This window comes from Balaenoptera acutorostrata, chromosome 16 (assembly GCF_949987535.1).
Source record: "Balaenoptera acutorostrata chromosome 16, mBalAcu1.1, whole genome shotgun sequence".
NCBI lineage: Eukaryota > Metazoa > Chordata > Mammalia > Artiodactyla > Balaenopteridae > Balaenoptera > Balaenoptera acutorostrata.
Window position 1 is genome coordinate 6,420,362 of NC_080079.1, and position 20,763 is coordinate 6,441,124.

At 42.7% G+C, this 20,763-nt stretch overlaps 1 protein-coding gene across 2 annotated transcripts in view; it reads left to right on the forward strand.

Moving 5' to 3' along the window:
- Window positions 1–20,763, forward strand: part of ADAM12 (ADAM metallopeptidase domain 12) — a 402,635-nt gene that overhangs the window by 376,606 nt on the left and 5,266 nt on the right. Inside the window, exon 22 of one of the 2 annotated variants that reach the window (XM_057530792.1) lies at window positions 9,760–9,878. The exons of the other annotated variant lie outside the window; for it this stretch is intronic. Within the exon in view, the coding sequence (XP_057386775.1) occupies window positions 9,760–9,878 (119 nt within the window). The remainder of the gene's footprint in view (window positions 1–9,759; window positions 9,879–20,763) is intronic. 2 annotated transcript variants of the gene reach the window in all.

Here is a 20,763-nt window from a genome sequence, read left to right on the forward strand (position 1 = left end):
TTTTCTCTTTTGTTTTCTCCTTTGGCCCAAAGATTGAAATTAATTCTAGGGCTTCCCTGGTGGCACAGTGGTTAAGAATCTGCCTGCCAATGCAGGGGACATGGGCTCAAGCCCTGGTCCGGGAAGATCCCACATGCCACGGAGCAACTAAGCCCGTGTGCCACAATTACTGAAGCCCACGTGCCTAGAGCCCATGCTCCTCAATAAGAGAAGCCACTGCAATGAGAAGCCTGTGCACCTAAACGAAGAGTAGCCCCCGCTCGCTGCAATTAAAGAAAGCCCGCGCGCAGCAACAAAGACCCAATGCAGCCAAAAATAAACTAAATTTATAAAAAAGAAAATTAATTCTGTTATTATTAATATTTTAAATACAGATTTCCCTGCTATCTGAAAGCAGAGCGTTCCTGTGAAACCCTTCATAAGCCAAAATGGCATAAAGTAAAGAAGCGATTACCTTGGGACACATATTGTTAAGGGATGCAAAAAATAAATCGCGATAAAGCACAGATGCTCGCAGACACGGTTCGAAGCCCTGGCAGCCTGATGCTCACGGGGAAGGAGCGTGGCCGAGCCCCTCCCTCTGCTCAGGGTGAGCTGCCGCTACAGCGGCTGCTGCCCCAAAACAACGCTGAAAGCTTTTTTTTGCTTTTTGCCTGTTTTTGTAAAAGCAAAGATCCTCTTTGGATTTCTTTCAGTTAAGTGAAAACAGGTACTAATGTAGGTCTTTTGTAAAAGTGAGGTAAAGCAAACTTTCAAAAATTGGGGAATACCTGTATTTAAAATATGTAAAAGTAAAAATGATCTAAAATTCACCCATATTTATACTACATAGAAATAACCATTGTTACCTGTTTTTCTATGTATACACCTATTTAAATTTCAGATATATAATATGCATACATTTCTTTTTTAAAAAAAAGGAAAAATTAAACAATATAGACTACCTCAGCCCCCCTCCAGGTATAATCTCTGTCCTAAGTTTGGTGTTGATTTTCTATAGCACTTTTCAAATATTTTTAGGTAAATAGGTTATCTGTGAAAATATATAGTATTTTGTGTTTTTCAGTTTATATAAATGGTATGAAACTAAGCATAACAAAATGTGTTACTTAAACTCAGCTGTGTTTTACTTTTTGTTTCTGGACGTTTTCTTTGGTTCTTATTCAGGCATGAGGCTTGTGTTTTATTTTAAATACAGTAGGAAAATTTGTTCCAATAATTTCCAAATCTAAACTCTTTGGGTGTGTCACTGCTGAGTTTTTTTATTGCTCTCTCTCTCTCTCTCTCTGTCTCTCTCTCTCATGATTCCCTGCTTCTTTGGGTGCTTGGTCATTTACTGTGAGCTACTTACTTTTCTGGAAAATTCTCTGGGAGCTCTTTCAGGTCTAGGATGAAGTCCGTTCCTCCAGAGAGGGTGTAATTTGCCTCTGTCAGGTGCCCAGGGCAGCACCAGCTTGAGGCCCCTTGAAATGGCTCAGGGCTTATGAGCCACCCACATGATGTGATATCAGCTTCAGGTCCTCAGGGGCAATTTGTGGTTATAGGTTGGTCTGCCCAGCACCAAGAGAACTCTCCTTGTGTCTGCTAGGGATGGACAATAGTATGTGTTTACTTCTAGAACATTCTTACCCTGAGGTACAGTCCTTTGCATGGCCCAGCTTTATCAAGGAGAGGTCAGGAAGAGAATGGTGCCCTACTGAACTGAGGCTGGTGCTGACCTTCGACTCCTGCATCCCTCACCTTAAAAGGGTATCAAAACCAAAACCCAGGTTTCCCTAATTTGGCAAATGCCTATAGTTTCAGTGTACTACTTACCCCTCTGGGCTTCTCCTTTCACTTAGTTGTTGGCCTGATAACATCTTACTATCTTGTAGCTCTTTGATGCTTTTAAGAAACATTTTAATTTTTTTTTCTCACTGAATTTATTTTTATATCAAAAACTATAGTTTTTCATTAAGAAATGTTATTCATGTTAACATGTAATGAGTTATAGTGTTATTTTTATTTTTAAAATTTTTTATTTTATGTTGGAGTAAAGTTGATTAACAATGTTGTGTTAGTTTCAGGTGTACAGCAAAGTGATTCAGTTATACATGTATATACATATATCTATTCTTTTTCAAGTTCTTTTCCCATTAAGGTTATTACAGAATATTGAACAGAGTTCCTTGTGCTATACAGTAGGTCCTTGTTGGTTATCTATTTTATATATAGTAGTGTGTATATGTCAATCCCAACCTCCCAATCTATCCCTCCCCCACCCACCCTTACCCCTGGTAACCGTAAGTTCGTTCTCTAAGCCTGTGAATCTGTTTCTGTTTTGTAATTAGTTCATTTATATAATTTTTTAAAATTCTGCATATAAGTGATATCATATGGTTTTTGTCTTTCTCTGTCTGACTTCCTTCAGTATGATAGTCCCCAGTTCCATCCATGTTGCTGCAAATTTCATTCTTTTTAATGGCTGAGTAATATTCCATCTTAAATATGTACCACAACTTTATCCATTCATCTGTTGATGGACATTTAGGTTGCTTCCATGTCTTGGCTATTGCAAACAGCACTGCAATGAACATTGGGGTGCATGTATCCTTTTGAACCATGGTTTTCTCGGGATATATGCCCTGGAGTAGGGTTGCTGGATCATATGGGAGCTCTATTTTTAGTTTTTTAAGGAATCTCCCCACTGTTCTCCATAGTGGCTGTACCAATTTACATTCCCACCAACAGTGTAAGAGGGTTCCCTTTGCTCTACACCCTCTCCAGCATTTATTGTCTGTAGACTTTTTGATGATGGCCATTCTGACTGGTGTGAGGTGATATCTCATTGTAGTTTTGATCTGCATTTCTCTAATAATTAGTAATGTTGAGCATCTTTTCATGTGCCTCTTGGCCATCTGTATATCATCTTTGAAGAAATGTCTGTTTAGGTCTTCTGCCCATTTTTTGATTGGGTCGTTTGTTTTTTTGATATTGAGCTGCATGAGCTGTTTGTAAATTTTGGAGATTAATCCCTTGTCGGTCACATCATTTGAAAATATTTCCTCCCACTCTGTGGGTTGTCTTCTCATTCTCTTTATGGTTTCCTTTGCTGTACAAAAGCTTTTGAGTTTAATTAGGTCCCATTTGTTTATTTTTGTTTTTATTTCCATCACTCTAGGAGAAGGATCACAAAAGATCTTGCTGCGATTTATGTCAAAGTGTGTTCTGCCTATCCAGTCTTACATTTAGGTCTTTAATCCATTTTGAGTTTATTTTTGTTTATGCTGTTAGAGAATGTTTTAATTTCATTTTTTTACATGTAGCTGTCCAGTTTTCCCAGCACCATTTACTGAAGAGACTACCTTTTCTCCATTGTATAGTCTTGCCCCCTGTGTCATAGATTAATTGACCATAGGTGCGTGTGTTTCTTTCTGGACTTTTTATCCTGTTCCGTTGATCTATATGTCTGTTTTGTGCCAGTACCATACTGTTTTGATGACTATAACTTTGTAGTATAGTCTGAAGTCAGGGAACCTGATTCCTCCAGCTCTGTTTTTCTTTCTCAAGATTGCTTTGGCTGTACAGGGTCTTTTGTGTCTCCATACAAATTTAAAATTTTCTTGTTCTAGTTCTGTGAAAAATGCCATTGGTAATTTGATAGGGATTGCATTGAATCTGTAGATTGCCTTGGGTAGTATAGTCATTTTGGCAATATTGATGCTTCCAATCCAAGAACATGGTATATCTTTCCATCTGTTTGTGTCATCTAAGATTTCTCTCATCAGCGTCATAGTTTTTGGAGTAGTTGCCTCCTTAGGTAGGTTTATTCCTAGGTATTTTACTCTTTTTGATGTGATGGTAAATGGGATTGTTTCTTTAATTTCTCTTTCTGATCTTTTACTGTTAGTGTATAGAAATGCAGCAGACTTCTGTGTATTAATTTTGTATCCTGCAACTTTACCTAATTCATTGATGAGCTCTAGTAGTTTTCTGGTAGCATCTTTAGGATTCTCTATGTATAGTATCATGTCATCTGCAAACAGTGACAGTTTTACTTCTTCTTTGCCAATTTGGATTCCTTTTATTTCTTTTTCATCTCTGATTGCCATGGCCAGGACTTCTAAAACTATGTTGAATAAAAGTGGTGAGAGTGGACATCCTTGTCTTGTTCCTGATCTTATAGGAAATGCTTTCAGCTTTCCCCCATTGAGTATTATGCTAGCTGTAGGTTTGTCATATATGACCTTTATTATCTTGAGGTAGGTTCCCTCTACATCCACTTTCTGGAGAGTTTTTATCATAAATCGGTGTTGAATTTTATCAAAAGATTTTTCTGCATCTATCGAGATGATCATATGGTTTTTATTCTTCAGTTTGTTGACATAGTGTATCACTGATTTGTGGATATTGAAAAATCCTTGCATCCCTGGGATAAATGCCACTTGATCATGGTGTATGATCCTTTTAATGTGTTGTTGGATTCAGTTTGCTAGTATCTTGTTGAGGATTTTTGAGTCTATGTTCATCAGTGATATTGGTCTGTAATTTTCTTTTTTTGTGGTATCTTTGTCTGGTTTTGGTATCAGGGTGATGGTGGCCTCATAGAATGAGTTTGGAAGTGTTCCTTCCTCTGCAATTTTTTGGAAGAGTTTCAGAAGGATAGGTGTTAACTCTTCTTCAGTGTTTGATAGAATTCGCCTGTGAAGCCATCTGGTCCTGGATTTTTGTTTGTTGGAAGTTTTTTAATCACAGTTTCAATTTCAGTACTTGTGATTGGTCTGTTCATATTTTCTGTTTCTCCTGATTCAGTCTTGGGAGATTGTACCTTACTAAGAATTTGTCCATTTCTTCTATTAAATACATTTTATCCAACAATTTTAGAGAGAAGGTAGGTCAAAATAACTCAGCCTGCCATATATCTGGAAATGGATGATCCACCTCCCAACTTTGGTTAGTTCTAGAATGTCTATATTATTATGGCTAATAACATTTACTTTCTGTTTTGTAGCCATAATTCCCACAATTTTGTTACCCTTAGGTCTACATTGAAGGGATTTAGTGCTTAATCTCCTTGCCACTGAGCCATTCTTTTCCTGGCTGGCTGAAGTTCATTCTATTGGACTTCCAGAATTCCTTCCAGAAGAGCTCTTAGGAAGTATATTCCCCAAATTTTGTATGTTCAAAGACACTTGGCTGTTGCTTTATTTTTTCAATGATAGTTTAGGCATAAAATTAATGGATCACACTTTCTTTCCCTGAAACTCTTAGATGCATGCTTCCTCTATCTGCTCTGAAGAAATCAGAAGCTGGCTTATTTCTTTTTTCCTTGTAAGTGACATGACTCTGTATCCTATTAATTATGTCTTAATTCTGATGAGTCTGATTCATTTCACCCAGGGAAACAGTGTATACTTTCAATCCATAGACTTGACTCTTTCAGAAAAGTTTTTACAAAATAAATCTGGGTATCTTTTCTCTCTTTACTATTTCTTCAGATCCCTTAAGTGACACCATTTATGTATATGTTGTATCACCTTTGTCTGTGGTCTTTGTCATTTACCGTTAACCTCCTCCTCATTTCCCTCAAGCTGGTCCCCACAGCCCTGACTGTGTTCAGTACTGTCTTGGTCCTTGGTTTGCATTGTTGCTTTATTTTTTTCCTTTCCCTTTTCACTTGACTTTTGCCAGCTCCTTTTTCATGTCCTTATGTATACATTTTTGCCAGTGGCTTCTTAGTTTGCCTTTTGTTTATCATGGTTCCTTCCTTCCTTCTTTCAGTAGTTTTGATTAATGTATCTAAATTCCTCTTTAAACGAAGCGAGGTCTTCCTGGAAAAAACGACCAGTTGCAGGACAGTTGTGGGAAAGGCCAGGTCAGAGCTCAGGGCCACCTCCAAATTGCCCACCTCATAGGGGACCATGGGACAGCGGGCTTTGAGGGATGGTGGTGGTTTGGCCTCCCCTGATTTCAGCAGAGACCCTGCCAGGTCCCCTCCCCTGCTTCAGGTGTGCACAGATGGTTGGGCTCATCTGCTGCTCCTTCAGCCCTGACACACATCATCTGCTCACTCTCTACTCTTATCCCTGGCAGGCAAGGTGGATGTCTCCCCCTCTGCATTTCACCAGGTTGGCCACGCAGGTGTCCCTTCCGTGGTCTCTCCTCAGCCCAGCCTGCTGGACACTTTGCATCCTTTTCTCATATATTCATGTGGGGCTATACGTTTTTCTCAGAGGTGGAGTTTTGCTCTTTCTTGTGCATTTTCTTTACTGTTTTCAGGTGGTTTCAGAAAGAAGGGACCAGGGACATCTTCCAGCTAGGTGTAAAAGTGCTCTTTAAGGGACCCCTGCTTTTTCTGAATAAAGAGTAAAAAGAAGTTGAGGCATTTCCCAGAGAACCAGTTGTCCTTGGTGTTATCGTGAAGTGTCTATTTCTACAGGGCCAGGGATGGGCCAGATGGTGAGCAATGTTTATGCTGCCCCCCGGCCCTGCACGAGCTCACCAGGGATCTCTGTGGCATCTCTGGCGTTTTCCTGTGATAACACCCAGTCTTCCTGGGGAGATCCCTCTGGATAAGCAGGATGCACTTATTCTTGCTGATCATGCAGGAGATAACAGCTGAGAATTCTCTGTGATGATCAAAGCAAGGGGCTATATTTGGATCTAAAAATTTGTTCTCATCCCTCTAAAATATTTTAAATATGTGGCTATTGCTAAAACATGAGCAGAAAATGGAGAAATGAGACAACTCTGTGTAATAACAGATCTCGATTTTTCTCCGGTACCTAGAAGTTGAGAGGGAAGAGAAATGGGGGTCTGAACTCATTTCCTTGTTTAAAATGAAAATCAATCTAAAGAAATGTTTATTGAGTGTGAGCAACTTGGCCTGGAGTCGTTCCTCAGCTCCATTCCCATGGCTCTTTGTGGCCAGGCTGGATTGGACGTCATTGGGAAAGCCCAGGTTCAGGTTTTGCAAAGGCAGCTTGAAGAGCAATGCCTAAAAGGGAGTGTGGAAGTCCCACCCCTTTCTGCAAGGTCAAGGTACATGCAGCTGGTGCTTCTGCCCAAATGTTTCATGGGCTCCATGCCTGATCCCTGAGGAGGGAGGATACATCACCTTTGACTAACCCCGCTGTTCCATGATGCCAGTTTGTCCCAGTTGGGCTTGGTGGGAAGCTGGCATCTTACCTAGGCAGCTACCTGTTTCATGTTTCCATCAAAACCATGTCATGGGCACGGCAGGAGGGAGGGGAATTGGTGCCTCTGCTGAGCCCAGGTTTGAATCAGAACTTTCAATCAATATCTCAACTGTTTGGGCTTTTATCACTATGGTGACCATATAATTTGTCCTCTAAACCAGGGCACATGAGAAAGACGATGATTAATAAATTAAACACAGCCGTAAATTGGGAATGTCCCAGGCAAAACCAGAATGAATGGCCAACCTATCTCCTAAGCGTCCATGATAAATCCAAATATATTGTGATACACTGTAACATACATCTCCCTTTTTCTCCAGTCGTGTAATAAAAACCTGACATCGTCTTTACTACCAAGACTAGATATTTATTCATACTTAGCAGCAAAACTAATATCATTTAGTAATGAATTATTTAATCCTCAAATGTGGGTGCATGCATTCATTTTTACATTGCACATATTAGCGTGCTCATTGTTTTCTACCACTTTACAGGAAATGGAGCTTGATTTAGTGCCATGGTTTATCACCCAGTGTTTGTTGGGAGGATTATGGTGCTTTTAGATGGTTAAATTCACTCCTTCAATAATAGTAGTTGTGAAGCAGTAGCAGCTAACACTCATTGGTCGCTGTGTGCCAGGCTCTATGCTAAGAGATTAATAGATAATCTCTCCCTGAACCCTCACATCATCTCCTCTCTACAACTTAAAGAAGGTAAATAACTTGTGTGCTCTCAGAGCTTGTAAGTGCAGAGCCTGGTTGGATATACAAATGGCCTGACTTCGGTGCTTGTGCTTATTGTATGGTCTGTATTTCTAGTGAAGGTTGTGTTCTATTTTGCATTCAACAGGCTGTTAATATTTCCATTAATGAAAGCTGATGTAGAAATGGCACTTTTAAGTCTGTTCCTTGTTCGGTGGCTCTTTCCTATCCCAGTTTCCCCATTGTTTCAAGTTGCTGTATTTTCCGTACAGCTGTGGTTGACAGACTTCTGTGGTAGCTTCCTTTGCTTTACAAAGCTACGTTAAATTGTGACTATATTGTTGCCTTCTTTTAACTGAGCTCCGATTGCTGTGGAGATATAATTTTAGTGGGATGAGTACTATGAGAAATTCAACTCGTATGTGTTTAAATCATCTTGAGTATTCTGGATGTATGGAATACTGAGTTCCATGACAGTGGATGAGGTCATCTGTTTATTAGGATGTCCTGTCTTCCTTGAGTTTCTAGCACCATTTCCTACAGACTTTCTGTACATGTGTGAGTGCTTCTATGCTCCAAGGACCAGCGCAGGTGGTACCTTGATGCCTATGTTCACCCTGGGCCCAAAAGAGAGTGTTACCAACACTCACTGACTTTCCAACCTGGCTCCAGTGAGCCCCACTCTCACAGTAGCCAAGGAAGGGACCCCAGGAACACAAGTGCCTTTTACTGGGGGGGGGGGGGGGGGTTGTGCCGGGTCTTAGTTGCAGCAGGTGTGCTCCTTAGTTGTGGCATGCGAGCTCTTAGTTGCAGCACACATGTGGGATCTAGTTGCCCCACCAGGGATCGAACCCGGGCCCCCTGCATATTGGGAGCGCAGAGTCTTAACCACTGTGCCACCAGGGAAGTCCCACAAGTGACTTTTAATCATTGTTATCTATATTCTGGGAGCTTCCCATACATTATTTTATTTAGTCCTCATAACAGTGCTATGAGATGGGTCTTGTTTTCTCCCACTTTAGGCAGAGAAGTTGAGGTTCAGAGAAGTCAGGTGACTTGCACGAGTCCCAGAGTATTGGTATTTGTACAAAACCCAGAGCAGATACTCCAAGCTCATTCTCTGCCCACCTTCTACTGCCAACTCCCTCACTGGCCTCTGGTCAATACAGCACCGCCCCCATCAGCTTCCTTACAGAACAATATCTGTCCCTCAAACCACTGTGTCTTGGGTTTTCCTTCTGGGTGTCATTTTCCAAGCCAGTCTGTGACTCTCTGAACAAATTGTTAGAAAATATTTTGGTAGCAGAACCTTTGTGTATTTCATGGAGGGATGTTACCGACCCCACACTGATGGGTGAAGGATGGTCACCTTCATTGTCTGGTTCGCCCACAGCTGAACAAGTTCTGTTACGGGATTCTGGCAAATTTGAAGCAATGAATGTGTTCTTTGAAAAGATTTTCACCAACTTCTCATGTTAGGCCTTTACAAATTGAAAAGAAGCCTAAAAGCACAGGAAAGTTTACATCCCCTGGGTAACACTGGCCCAGAAACACCAGCATCAACTATACTTCCAAGGCCTGGGAACAGCATGGCAGCTGAAGACCCATATTTGAGTGACTAAATGATGCTCTGGTTAAATCTTTAACACAGGTCACCCACCCTCACACACACACGCACACGCACGCACCACCACCACACCTGTATGGTTAGAGGATCGTATTCAGAAAGTTTACAGTAAATGAAACTTGGGCTGTGTAGCAACTTAACCACTCTCCTCTCCCTATCCCACTCTCCAGGGGACTCTAACAGCTCCTGAGGTCAGTGTCTCGTCCAAGTTCACGGAGATGGCCATCAGACATAATCCTGTGGTTTATTGCAGGGAACTCGTAAGCCAAACCCTCCTCAAAAGCCTCTGCCTGCAGATCCTTTGAACAGGACAACCCGGCTTGCCAGGACCCTGGGACAGCAGGAGTCTGGGCTCCGCCTGGCGCCCATCAGGTTGGTGTGATGCACCCATGTCCCTCTTTTTCTCCCCGAAACTATGTGGGCGCAGCTGCACCGAGCCGTGCTTCTCAAGCCACAGGAGGAAGTGGGGGTGGCGGTGGCGGCTGTGTGTCCTGCACTCCCCACCCCTGGGAACAATATAAAACGGACGTGAGGGCGGATGTAAAGAATAAGCAGGAAGCAGCAGGGAGCTATAATTGTAGGCATCACATGTCACTCGTAGCAATGATCCCAGCCTACCCATGAGATCGACTCAAGATCAAGTAGAACAGCTTCCTCAAAGCTGTGGCTGTTGATCTGGGCTGGGCCATGCCCCCCAAAGGAGAGAAAGCCAGCAAGTGGTGCGATATTATGAAGGCTGGACACCTACCTCCAGAAATCCCACTTGGACCTTGATGGCCTCTGCCCTGGGATCCCGAGAAACGAGGTGAGGTTGGAGGGTCATGGATGAAATAAGGGGGAATGTAAGAAGTCAGGCTAAAGAAGCTGCTGGGCGGGGGTAAGTGGGAGCTTCCCCCTCAGCCGGCAAAAGGAATCACCTTTGAAGACTGAGCTGCAGCTGTGGTCATCTCCTACGCCCTCCCCCAGGGTATGAGGAAGGCACAGCCCTGAATCTGGACAGGGAGGTTTAACCCACTGGTGTGCTGGAGCCAGCCCACACTGCTTTGCGAGAACTATTAGTGTCTGCTGTATCACAAAGTAACTCAGCTATACGTATACATATATCCCCATATCCCCTCCCTCTTGCATCTCCCTCCCACCCTCCCTATCTCACCCCTCGAGGTGGACACAAAGCACTGAGCTGATCTCCCTGTGCTATGCGGCTGCTTCCCACTAGCTATCTATTTACATTTGGTAGTGTATATTTGTCCATGCCACTCTCTCACTTCATCCCAGCTTCCCCTTCCCCCTCCCCGTGTCCTCAAGTCCATTCTCTATGTCTGTGTCTTTATTCTTGTCCTGCCCCTAGGTTCTTCAGAACCATTTTATTTTTTCTTTTAGATTCCATATATATGTGTTAGCATATGGTATTTGTTTTTCTCTTTCTGACTTACTTCACTCTGTAGGACAGACTCTAGGTCCATCCACCTCACTACAAATAACTCAATTTCGTTTCTTTTTATGGCTGAGTAATATTCCATTGTATATATGTGCCACATCTTCTTTATCCATTCATCTGTTGATGGACACTTAGGTTGCTTCCATGTCCTGGCTATTGTAAATAGTGCTGCAGTGAACATTGGGGTGCATGTGTCTTTTTGAATTATGGTTTTCTCAGGGTATATGCCCAGTAGTGGGATTGCTGGGTCATATGGTAGTTCTCGCAACCCACATTCTTGAGATTGCTCTGTCATTCCTATGTGATGAAAATGCCATGCCATGGTGGCCACTGCACATCTCTTCCATATTCAGCCACATCATGTTGGGAGCATGAGTATTTATACCATGGAAATCACCAAACGCTATAGATCAGGCCCTCCTCCTTCCCCCCTGTGGTGGGTAGTTAAACCCTCAGCCAAAACATATACCCCCTTCGCAGGCAGCTTGCTTTGTGAGCTCCAAAGAACCAAAGGTAGGTGTTGGCCAGGCCCTGGGTTCAGTAATAATTCAGCATCTCTGAAGGGAAACGCACACACTCGTGATTTCATTACAGCTCTTAGGAAAAATGTTTGGCCCATGAAAGAGATAGCTGCCTAATATATCTCAGATAAAGCCGGTCAAAGGGTCAGCACAGTGGTTTAATTCCCGACTACACAAGTACAGAAAAACTGCAGAGCATCCTAATTATTTCACTGTGGTTTGTACACTGATCTTGAAGTTACTTTTCTTGTTCAAAAGGAAAAAACACCACTTTACATGGACATGAAGAGGGGAAGGGCCTCTCTTTTTTATTTAAGTATAGTTTTTTTTTTTTCAAACATCTTTATTGAAGTATAATTGCCTTACAATAGTGTGTTAGCATCTGCTTTATAACAAAGTGAATCTGTTATACATATACAATATGTTCCCATTTCTCTTCCCTCCTGCATCTCCCTCCCTCCCACCCTCCCCATCCCACCCCTCTAGGTGGTCACAAAGCACCGAGCTGATCTCCCTGTGCTATGCGGCTGCTTCCCACTAGCTATCTATTTTACATTTGGTAGTGTATATATGTCCATGACACTCTCTTACCCTGTCACATCTCACCCCACCCCCTCCCCATATCCTCAAGTCCATTCTCTAGTAGGTCTGTGTCTTTATTCCCGTCTTGCCACTAGGTTCTTCATGGCCTTTTTTTTTTTTTTCCCTTAGATTCCATATATATGTGTTAGCATACTGTATTTGTTTTTCTCTTTCTGACTTACTTCACTCTGTATGACAGACTCTAACTCCATCCACCTCATTACAAATACCTCCATTTCATTTCTTTTTATGGCTGAGTAATATTCCATGGTATATATGTGCCACATCTTCTTTATCCATTCATCTGTCGATGGACATTTAGGTTGCTTCCATGTCCTGGCTATTGTAAATAGAGCTGCAATGAACATTTTGGTACATGACTCTTTTTGACCTATGGTTTTCTCAGGGTATATGCCCAGTAGTGGGATTGCTGGGTCGTATGGTAGTTCTATTTGTAGTTTTTTAAGGAACCTCCATACTGTTCTCCATAGTGGCTGTATCAATTTACATTCCCACCAACAGTGCAAGAGTGTTCCCTTTCCTCCACACCCTCTCCAGCATTTATTGTTTCTAGATTTTTTGATGATGGCCATTCTGACCGGTGTGAGATGATATCTCATTGTAGTTTTGATTTGCATTTCTCTAATGATTAATGATGTTGAGCATTCTTTCATGTGTCTGTAGGCCATCTGTATATCTTCTTTGGAGAAATGTCTATTTAGATCTTCTGCCCATTTTTGGATTGGGTTGTTCGTTTTTTTGTTATTGAGCTGCATGAGCTGCTTGTAAATCTTGGAGATTAATCCTTTGTCAGTTGCTTCATTTGCAAATATTTTCTCCCATTCTGAGGGTTGTCTTTTGGTCTTGTTTATGGTTTCCTTTGCTGTGCAAAAGCTTTTCAGTTTCATTAGGTCCCATTTGTTTATTTGTGTTCTTATTTCCATTTCTCTGGGAGCTGGGTCAAAAAGAATCTTGCTGTGATGTATGTCATAGAGTGTTCTGCCTATGTTTTCCTCTAAGAGTTTGATAGTGTCTGCCCTTACACTTAGGTCTTTAATCCATTTTGAGTTTATTTTTGTGCATGGTGTCAGGGAGTGTTCTAATTTCATACTTTTACATGTTCCTGTCCAATTTTCCCAGCACCACTTATTGAAGAGGCTGTCTTTTCTCCACTGTATATGCTTGCCTCCTTTATCAAAGATAAGTTGACCATATGTGTGTGGGTTTATCTCTGGGCTTTCTATCCTGTTCCATTGATCTATATTTCTGTTTTTGTGCCAATACCAAACTGTCTTGATTACTGAAGCTTTGTAATATAGTCTGAAGTCAGGGAGCCTGATTCCCCCAGCTCCATTTTTCGTTCTCAAGATTGCTTTGGCTATTCGGGGTCTTTTGTGTTTCCATACAAATTGTGAAATTTTTTGTTCTAGTTCTGTGAAAAATGCCAGTGGTAGTTTGATAGGGATTGCATTGAATCTGTAGATTGCTTTGGGTAGTAGGGACATTTTCACAATGTTGATTCTTCCAATCCAGGAACATGGTATATCTCTCCATCTATTTGTATCATCTTTAATTTCTTTCATCAGTGTCTTATAATTTTCTGCATACAGGTCTTTTGTCTTCTTAGGTAGGTTTATTCCTAGATATTTTATTCTTTTTGTTGCAATGGTAAATGGGAGTGTTTTCTTAATTTCACTTTCAGATTTTTCGTCATTAGTGTATAGAAATGCAAGAGATTTCTGTGCATTAATTTTGTATCCTGCTACTTTACCAAATTCATTGATTAGCTCTAGGAGTTTTCTGGTAGCATCTTTAGGATTCTCTATGTATAGTATCATGTCATCTGCAAATAGTGACAGCTTTACTTCTTCTTTTCCGATTTGGATTCCTTTTATTTCTTTGTCTTCTCTGATTGCTGTGGCTAGGACTTCCAGAACTATGTTGAATAATAGTGGTGAGAGTGGGCAACCTTGTCTTGTTCCTGATCTTAGTGGAAATGGTTTCAGTTTTTCACCATTGAGGACAATGTTGGCTGTGGGTTTGTCATATATGGCCTTTATTATGTTGAGGAAAGTTCCCTCTATGCCTACTTTCTGCAGGGCTTTTATCCTAAATGGGTGTTGAATTTTGTCAAAAGCTTTCTCTGCATCTATTGAGATGATCATATGGTTTTTCTCCTTCAATTTGTTAATATGGTGTATCACATTGATTGATTTGCGTATATTGAAGAATCCTTGCATTCCTGGGATAAACCCCACTTGATCATGGTGTATGATCCTTTTAATGTGCTGTTGGATTCTGTTTGCTAGTATTTTGTTGAGGATTTTTGCATCTATGTTCATCAGTGATATTGGCCTGTAGTTTTCTTTCTTTGTGACATCTTTGTCTGGTTTTGGTATCAGGGTGATGGTGGCCTCGTAGAATGAGTTTGGGAGTGTTCCTCCCTCTGCAATATTTTGGAAGAGTTTGAGAAGGATAGGTGTTAGCTCTTCTCTAAATGTTTGATAGAATTCGCCTGTGAAGCCATCTGGTCCTGGGCTTTTGTTTGTTGGAAGGTTTTTAATCACAGTTTCAATTTCAGTGCTTGTGATTGGTCTGTTCATATTTTCTATTTCTTCCTGGTTCAGTCTCGGCAGGTTGTGCATTTCTAAGAATCTGTCCATTTCTTCCAGGTTGTCCATTTTATTGGCATAGAGTTGCTTGTAGTAATCTCTCATGATCTTTTGTATTTCTGCAGTGTCAGTGGTTACTTCTCCTTTTTCATTTCTAATTCTATTGATCTGAGTCTTCTCCCTTTTTCTCTTGATGAGTCTGGCTAATGGTTTATCAATTTTGTTTATCTTCTCAAAGAACCAGCTTTTAGTTTCATTGATTTTTGCTATTGTTTCCTTCATTTCTTTTTCATTTATTTCTGACCTGATCTTTATAATTTCTTTCCTTCTGCTGGCTTTGGGGTTTTTTTGTTCTTCTTTCTCTAATTGCTTTAGGTGCAAGGTTAGGTTGTTTATTCGAGATGTTGCCTGTTTCTTGAGGTAGGCTTGTATTGCTATAAACTTCCCTCTTAGCACTGCTTTTGCTGTGTCCCATAGGTTTTGGGTCGTCGTGTCTCCATTGTCATTTGTTTCTAGGTATTTTTTGATTTCCCCTTTGATTTCTTCAGTAATCACTTCGTTATTAAGTAATGTATTGTGTAGCCTCCATGTGTTTGTATTTTTTACAGATCTTTTCCTGTAATTGATATCTAGTCTCATAGCGTTGTGGTCGGAAAAGATACTTGATACGATTTCAATTTTCTTAAATTTACCAAGGCTTGATTTGTGACCCAAGATATGATCTATCCTGGAGAATGTTCCATGAGCACTTGAGAAAAATGTGTATTCTGTTGTTTTTGGGTGGAATGTCCTATAAATATCAATTACGTCCATATTGTTTAATGTATCATTTAAAGCTTGTGTTTCCTTATTTATTTTCATTTTGGATGATCTGTCCATTGGTGAAAGTGGGGTGTTAAAGTCCCCTACTATGATTGTGTTGCTGTCAATTTCCCCTTTCATGGCTGTTAGTATTTGCCTTATGTATTGAGGTGCTCCTATGTTGGGTGCATAAATATTTACAATTGTTATACCTTCCTCTTGGATCGATCCCTTGATCATTATATAGTGTCCTTCTTTGTCTCTTGTAATAGTCTTTATTTTAAAGTCTATTTTGTCTGATATGAGAATTGCTACTCCAGCTTTCTTTTGATTTCCATTTGCATGGAATATCTTTTTCCATCCCCTCACTTTCAGTCTGTATGTGTCCCTAGGTCTGAAGTGGGTCTCTTGTAGACAGCATATGTATGGGTCTTGTTTTTGTATCCATTCAGCCAGCCTGTGTCTTTTGGTGGGAGCATTTAATCCATTTACATTCAAGGTAATTATCGATATGTATGTTCCTATTCCCATTTTCTTAAATGTATTGGGTTTGTTATTGTAGGTGTTTTCCTTCTCTTGTGTTTCTTGCCTAGAGAATTTCCTTTAGCATTTGTTGTAAAGCTGGTTTGGTGGTGCTGAACTCTCTCAGCTTTTGCTTGTCTGTAAAGGTTTTAATTTCTCCATCGAATCTGAATGAGATCCTTGCTGGGTAGAGTAATCTTGGTTGTAGGTTTTTCTCCTTCATGACTTTAAGTATATCCTGCCACTCCCTTCTGGCTTGCAGAGTTTCTGCTGAGAGATCAGATGTTAACCTTATGGGGATTCCCTTGTGTGTTATTTGTTTTTTTTCCCTTGCTGCCTTTAATATGTTTTCCTTATATTTAATTTTTGACAGTTTGATTAATATGTGTCTTGGCGTGTTCCTCCTTGGGTTTATCCTGTATGGGACTCTCTGTGCTTCCAGGACTTGATTAACTATTTCCTTTCCCATATTAGGGAAGTTTTCAACTATAATCTCTTCAAAAATTTTCTCAGTCCCTTTCTTTTTCTCTTCTTCTTCTGGTACCCCTATAATTCGAATGTTGGCACGTTTAATGTTGTCCCAGAGGTCCCTGAGACTGTCCTCAGTTCTTTTCATTCTTTTTTCTTTATCCTGCTCTGTAGTAGTTATTTCCACCATTTTATCTTCCAGGTCACTTATCCTTTCTTCTGCCTCAGTTATTCTACTATTGATCCCATCTAGAGTATTTTTAATTTCATTTATTGTGTTTTTCATCATTGCTTGGTTCCTCTTTAGTTCTTCTACATCCTTGTTAAATGTTTCTTGCATTTTGTCTATTCTATTTCCAAGATTTTGGATCATCCTTACTATCATTATTCTGAATTCTTTTTCAGGTAGACTACCTATTTCCTCTTCATTTGTTAAGTCCAGTGTGTTTTGAGCCTGCTCCTTCATCTGCTGTGTGTTTTTCTGTCGTCTCATTTTGCCTGTCTTACTGTGTTTGGGGTCTCCTTTTCACAGGCTGCAGGTTCGTAGTTCCCGTTGTTTTTGGTATCTGTCCCCAGTGGCTAAGGTTGGTTCAGTGGGTTGTGTAGGCCTCCTGGTGGAGGGAACTAGTGCCTGAGTTCTGGTGGATGAGGCTACATCTTGTCTTTCTGGTGGGCACGTCCACGTCTGGTGGTGTATTTTGGGGTGTCTGTGGCCTTATTTTGATTTTAGGCAGCCTCTCTGCTAATGGATGGGGTTGTGTTCCTGTCTAGCTAGTTGTTTGGCATAGGGTGTCCAGCACTGTAGCTTGCTGGTCGTCGAGTGAAGCTGGGTCTTGATGTTGAGATGGAGATCTCTGGGAGATTTTTGCCGTTTGGTATTACGTGGAGCTGGGAGGTCTCTTGTGGACCAGTGTTCTGAAGTTGGCTCTCCCACCTCAGAGGCACGGCCCTGATGCCTGGCTGGAGCACCAAGAGCCTTTCGTCCACACAGCTCAGAGTAAAAGGGAGAAAAAATAGAAAGAAAGAAAGAAAGAGGCTATAATATAGTGAAGTAAAATAAAGCTATTTGTAAGGCAAAGCTATACAGACAAAATCTCACCCAGAAGCATATACATATACACTCACAAAAAAAAAAGGAAAAGGGGAAAAATTAATATCTCCTGCTCCCAGAGTCCACCTCCTGAATTTGGGATGATTCGTTGTCTATTCAGGTATTCCACAGATGCAGGTACATCAAGTTGTTTGTGGAGCTTTAATCCGCTGCTCCTGAGGCTGCTGGGAGAGATTTCCCCTTCTCTTCTCTGCTCGCACAGCTCCTGGGGTTCAGCTTTGGATTTGGACCCGCCTCTGCGTGTAGGTCGCCTGAGGGCGTCTGTTCCCCGCCCAGACAGGACGGGGTTAAAGGAGCAGCTGCTTCGGGGGCTCTGGCTCACCCAGGCCGCGGGGAGGGAGGGGTACGGAGGAGGCGGGGCGAGCCTGCGGCGGCCGAGGCCGGCGTGACGTTGCACCAGCTCGAGGCGCGCAGTGCGTTCTCCCGGGGATGTTGTCCCCGGATCCCGGGACCCTGGCAGTGGCGGGCTGCACAGGCTCCCGGGAGGGGCGGTGTGGAGAGTGACCTGTGCTCACACACAGGCTTTTTGGAGGCGGCAGCAGCAGCCCCAGCGTCTCACGCCCGTCTCTGGGGTCCGCGCTGATCGCCGCGGCTCGCGCCCTTCTCTGGAGTTCGTTTAGGCGGCGCTCTGAATCCCCTCTCCTTGCGCGCAGCGAAACAAAGAGGCAAGAAAAAGTCTCTTGCCTCTTCGGCAGCTGCAGACCTTTTCCCGGTCTCCCTCCCGGCTAGCTGTGGTGCGCTAACCCCTTCAGGCTGTGTTCACGCCGCCAGCCCCAGTCCTCTCCCTGCGATCCGACTGAAGCCGAGCCTCAGCTCCCAGCCCCGCCCGCCCCGGCGGGGGAGCAGACAAGCCTCTCGGGCTGGTGAGCACCGCTCGGCGCCGAGCCTCTGTGCGGGAGTCTCTCCGATTTTCCCTCTGCGCCCCTGTTGCTGTGGGATCCGCGCTGATAGCCGCGGCTCGCGCCCTTCTCTGGAGTTCGTTTAGGCGGCGCTCTGAATCCCCTCTCCTTGCCCGCCGCGAAACAAAGAGGCAAGAAAAAGTCTCTTGCCTCTTCGGCAGCTGCAGACTTTTTCCCGGACTCCCTCCCGGCTAGCTGTGGTGCGCTAACCCCTTCAGGCTGTGTTCACGCCGCCAGCCCCAGTCCTCTCCCTGCGATCCGACCGAAGCCCGAGCCTCAGCTCCCAGCCCCGCCCGCCCCGGCGGGGGAGCAGACAAGCCTCTCGGGCTGGTGAGTGCTGCTCGGCGCCGAGCCTCTGTGCGGGAGTCTCTCCGCTTTGCCCTCCGCACCTCTGTGGCTGCGCTCTCCTCCGTGGCTCTGAAGCTTCCCCCCTCCGCCCCCCGCAGTCTCCGCCCGCGAAGGGGCTCCTAGTGCGTGGAAACCTTTCCTCCTTCACGGCTCCCTCCCACTGGTGCAGGTGCCGTCCCTATTCTTTTGTCTCTTTTATTTCTTTTTTCTTTTGCCCTACCCAAGTACGGGGGGAGTTTCTTGCCTTTTTGGAGGTCGGACGTTTTCTGCCAGCGTTCAGTGGGTGTACTGTAGGAGCAGTTCCACGTGTAGGTGTATTTCTACTGTATCTGTGGGAAGGAATGTGATCTCCGCGTCTTACTCTTCCGCCATCTTCTCTATCATCCCCTATTTAAGTATAGTTGATTTACAATGTTTGTTAATTTCTGCTGTACAGCAAAATGATTCAGTTACACATATATTCTTTCCATTGTGGTTTATCATAGGATATTGAATATAGTTCCCTGTGCTATACAGTAGGACCTTGTTGTTTGTTTATCCATTCTACATATAATAGTTTGTATCTGCTAACCCCAAACTCCCCCTTCTCTCTCCCACCCTCCCTCCCTCTTGGAAACCACAAGTCTGTTCTCTGTGAGTCTTTTTGGTTTTGTAGATAAGTTCATTTGGGCCATATTTTAGATGCCACACGTAATTGATATCAGATGATATTTGTCTTTGGCTTACTTCGCTTAGTATGATAATCTGTAGGTCCATCCATGTGGCTGCAAATGGCATTATTTCATGCTTTTTTATGGCTGAGTAGTATTCCATTGTGTATATACCACATCTTCTTTATCCATTCCTGTGTCGACGGACATGTAGGCTGCTTCCATGTCTTGGCTGTTGTGAATAGTGCTGCAATGAACATTGGGGTGCATGTATATTTTCGAATTATGGTTTTCTCCAGATAGACATATGACCAGGAGTGGGATTGCTAGATCCTATGGCAACTCTGTTTTTAGTTTTTTAAGGAACCTCCATACTGTTCTCCATAGTGGCTGCACCAATTTACACTCCTACCAACAGTGTAGGAGGGTTCCCTTTTCTCCACACCCTCTCCAGCATTTGTTTGTAGATTTTTTTGGTGATGGCCATTCTGACCAGTGTGAGGTGATACCTCGTTGCTCTGATAATTAGTGATGTTGAGCATCTTGTCATGTGCTTTTTGGCCATCTGTGTGTCTTCTTTGGAGAAATATCTGTTTAGATCTTCTGGGGAAGGCTCTCTTTTTAAATGACCTCAAGCAGTGGCCAGTTGCTTATGTCTGCCAGTTGCTGACATCAGTGCGAGCTGGTTTTGGTCTCCTCCTGGAAGGAGAATCCTCTGTATGTTCGTTTCCAAGGGATCCCACAGGCCCAGCTTTGCGCTCTGGAGCTGCACTAATACAGTAGCTGCTGGGCACACTGTGGCTGGTGGAAGATAAGATATGCCGGCAATGCAAATACACGCTGGATTTTTTTTTTTTTTAATTGGCCACACCTCGCAGTGTGCGGGATCTTAGTTCCCCAACCAGGGATCGAAGTTCCCCAACCAGGGATCGACCCCATGTCCCCGGTAGTGGAAGGACGGAGTCCTAACCACTGGACCACCAGGAAATTCCCCACACTGGATTTTGAAGAGTCAGTACCCCCAACATGTCAAATATCTCATTAATAATTCTGTATGTTGGTGACACATTGAAATACTATTACTCTGGATAGAGTGGGTTAAGTGAAACATATGACTAAAGTTAGTTTTATCTATTTTTACTTAAGACTGCTACAAAATTTAAAGTTACACGTGAGGCTCACCTTTGTAGCTTGCACCATTTTTCTGTTGAATGTCACTCTTCTCCCGTGGATGGACGGGAGCAGTAGCTTTGGAAAGGGTCATAAACGGCTGAAGATGCTGCAGCTCTCAGCGAGATCCCTTCT